At 36.4% G+C, this 3364-nt stretch overlaps 1 protein-coding gene across 1 annotated transcript; it reads left to right on the top strand.

Annotated features, from left to right (window-relative positions):
• The first annotated feature begins 961 nt into the window (after positions 1 to 961).
• On the top strand, positions 962 to 1769 carry LRRC3C (leucine rich repeat containing 3C). The gene has a single exon (XM_015832312.1). It carries the CDS (start codon positions 962 to 964, stop codon positions 1742 to 1744), a length of 783 nt encoding a protein of 260 aa, XP_015687798.1. The 3' UTR covers positions 1745 to 1769.
• The last annotated feature ends 1595 nt before the right edge of the window (positions 1770 to 3364 follow it).

Genomic DNA, 3364 nt, shown 5'->3' with positions numbered 1-3364 from the left:
GTAGGTTGGGCTGGGAGAAAGTGATGGGCCCAAAATCATCCAGTGAACCTCCGTGGGCTAAATATGGACAAGAACAAGGAGATCCTCTTAATATGTATATGGGAACTTCACAGGTTCTCAAGTTAAGTTGGAAAATGTGCATTAGGTATATTAGAAAAATAAGTAGTTACATATCTGCATCTATAGTTGCTTTGGGTGTTTTGGGTGTTTTGCTGAAAAAGTGTAATAGACAGATAAATTGTCTGTAAATTAACAGAGTACATGGGGGTGCCTCCCATGCACTTGCACATATATTTTATTTATCTTACTTACTGAGTGCATGTTACACTAATTCATGCTATTCAATGACTGGGACAGTGCTCTTTACTATCTTAGTCCTGTCCCACAAGACATTAGTCCTTTCCCATCAAAGTCCTAAGTTTTCCTAAAACATCATGTGTCTTTCAAACTAGGAACAGCCAATCTCCCTGATTAGCATAATTTAGAATGTGAACCCATGTTTCAAATTGTAGTTAAAATTTCTGTTAATAAAAAATAGCAATTGGGTTCACATAACAGGTTCAATCTTGGGTAAGCCTTGATTAAAGGGGCATATGGAATGGGATGAATGTACATGATCACAGCTCCAGGTACCCAATTAATTATGGGAGGTGACTTAGCCTTTTTGTGAATGTAATGAGATACACTTCAATTGGTGGGAAATATTTTCCACTCTTGCAGTTCAGCTTTGTCCAATGTGAATCAATTCTGCATTAATATAGACAATATACCCAGACCACGTACCTTTTGTTTGGATGGTGGAAATTCTAAAGTGTTGGTTCATACCTAGCTTTCCCCCGCCTGTTCTGTCTTTCACAGATAGCACTCCCTAAGTCATATTCTCCAAGACTTCCTAAGAAACAGAGAAAGTACTGGAAGGAACAGATGACAGAGTGGATACACTGTTACCGGGTGCCCCAATATGCCTTTTCTGGACTGGTTCCTCTACCACTCAGTTGCCATGTGGCTCCTCCTCCAGAGTTTTGTTCTGATGGCCTTTTGTTTCCACTCAGCCACCACTTTTCCCAAGGGGTGTTACCCCTCTACTGAAGATGGCTTCAAAACTTTCCGCTGCAGTAAAGCTCAACTTACAGTTATCCCAAAAGATATACCCAATGATACCAACAAGTTATACTTGGATTATAACCAGATTTCTTTCCTGCCCAATGACGCCTTCCAACATTTGCCACTTCTAGTAGAACTAGACTTGTCCCACAATGTTATAAGTCGCATGGAAGTTGGAGTCTTTAAGGGCTTGTCAGAGAACCTGCATTCACTGGACTTGTCTTCTAACAAGCTAGTGTCAGTCAATAAAGATGTCTTCAGTTCACTAAAAGCCAAAGCCAACTTGTCCAACAATCCTTGGCTATGTGACTGCACACTCCAGCAGCTCATTGAGAGAGTAGAGCTGGTTGCTGGTACCTCTGATGGGATTGTGTGTGATGCCTCTGCACGGAAAGAGCATATTGGCAAGCCTTTTCTGCAGTTGATTGGAGACATAGATTTCTGCAACATCTATAAAAAGACCACAGACATCGCCATGTTGGTCACCATGTTCGGCTGGTTCGCCATGGTGATCTCATATTTAATCTACTATGTCCGGCAGAATCAAGAGGATGCCCGGCGACACTTAGAGTATCTCAAGTCCTTGCCCAGCAAGCAGAAGAAGTCAGAAGAGTCATCTACAATTAGCACTGTAGTGTGACCAAAATGAATAACCCTTTCACCCTTACAAATCCCCAGAAAACCATTGTCCATTGGAGTAGATAGGTTTTACATCTACTTCCGGTGGATCTTGTCTGCTAGATGCTTGAATGCACAAAGGCTGAAGAGACTGTTATTAAACAAAGAATGAAATTTTTAAAAGACTTAAGGAGGTAAGGCCTTGCTTATATAAAAGGCCTCTCTTTCATTCCTGAGCAATGAAAAAACACAAGTAATCATAAATCATAGCCATGGTTGAATTCATTGGCACAATCAATGTATGGAATAGTGCCATGTTATGTATTGGTTATTTCTCAGTCCTGCAATGGAGGCACCATCACAGTCAGACTTTGCAACACCTCATAGCTCTCAACTTGTACTAGTCCATGGAGAAAGTTCTCATCCTATAATGTTCCAAGGATGCCAAGAATTGGAAATGAGATGATTGTTGTTTTCTTTTGTTGTCACAAGGATTTTGCTGCAGCCCCAAATTAGTGGAGTCAAGAGTAAACTTCCCCAACCTGGCTCCCACTAATTGTGTTGGGCTTTTAGGAGTTGTCCTATGCAATTCTAGGTTTTGGGGAGGCAGAATAATAATAATAATAATAATAATTAAGTACTAGAAGACATGCGAGCCTGTTATTCATGTGCAAATTATCCCAAATTCATACTCTTTTCTTTGAACACACACGTTGATAATCACTGCTGAGTTCTCTCTCCAATGCTTCACATCAAAAACTTTTTTATTTTTTTAAAATATATTTTACTGATTTTACAATCACAATCCCTAGTGCCTAGTGAACAGCTGTTGTCTTGGTTCATATATTAAAAAAACCAATCAATAATAACTAACAGTCAATAATGATTAATTTTATAATTCCATAATTAGTGTATTAATTAGTAGTATATTTCTTTGATCTTCCATTCTTCCGATAGTATTCTTCTTCGTCAACAGAATAATTCTTAATATTTTCAATGCATAAATGATTAAATATAGGCATTTTTTCATGTTTGTACAAATAATAATAATGTCCATATATGACATTTTTTCTAATCAACTTGTATTTATAAAAACCCTTATTAGTTCATCATGCATCCTATTTTCATAATTCTTATTTATGCTTAGTTTCCCCTTAATATTCAAACCATTTTTATCAGTCATAATTTTTTCAATACTGATTATCTAAATATCCAAGCTTTCCATTTACATACACCATCCCAATATTTTCATATTTCATGTGTTATAAGGATACTATACTACTTATGTATGTTATAACATCTGCATATAACATCTTTTTTGATTGGCTTATATTTCACTTATATTTGTAAAAGTTATCTTGTTAAGTCACTATATATCCTGTTTTCAAAATTTTTTGTTTAAGCTTAATTTCCCCTCACTATTTTGGTCATTCCTCAGTCCTAGTTCTCTTCAAATTAATTACTTTTAAATTTTAAACTTTTCATTTACCTATATCATCCCAATATTTCTACATTTCATATATTGTAAAAAATACTATACTCGTTATATATCTTATCCCTCTTAGTATAGAGCCCCTTTATATCCAAAATTATCTGTTCTTTTAACCATATTCAAACAGGTTTTTGTTCATGTAGTATTCCA

The sequence above is a fragment of the Protobothrops mucrosquamatus genome, unplaced genomic scaffold, assembly GCF_001527695.2.
Source record: "Protobothrops mucrosquamatus isolate PMUCROS unplaced genomic scaffold, P.Mucros_1.0 scaffold1, whole genome shotgun sequence".
NCBI lineage: Eukaryota > Metazoa > Chordata > Lepidosauria > Squamata > Viperidae > Protobothrops > Protobothrops mucrosquamatus.
This window is presented reverse-complemented; position numbering and strand designations above follow the sequence as displayed.

Coding starts and splice junctions, on each gene's coding strand:
- LRRC3C (XM_015832312.1), top strand. CDS start 962: ATGCCTTTTCTGGACTGGTTCCTCTACCACTCAGTTGCCATGTGGCTC.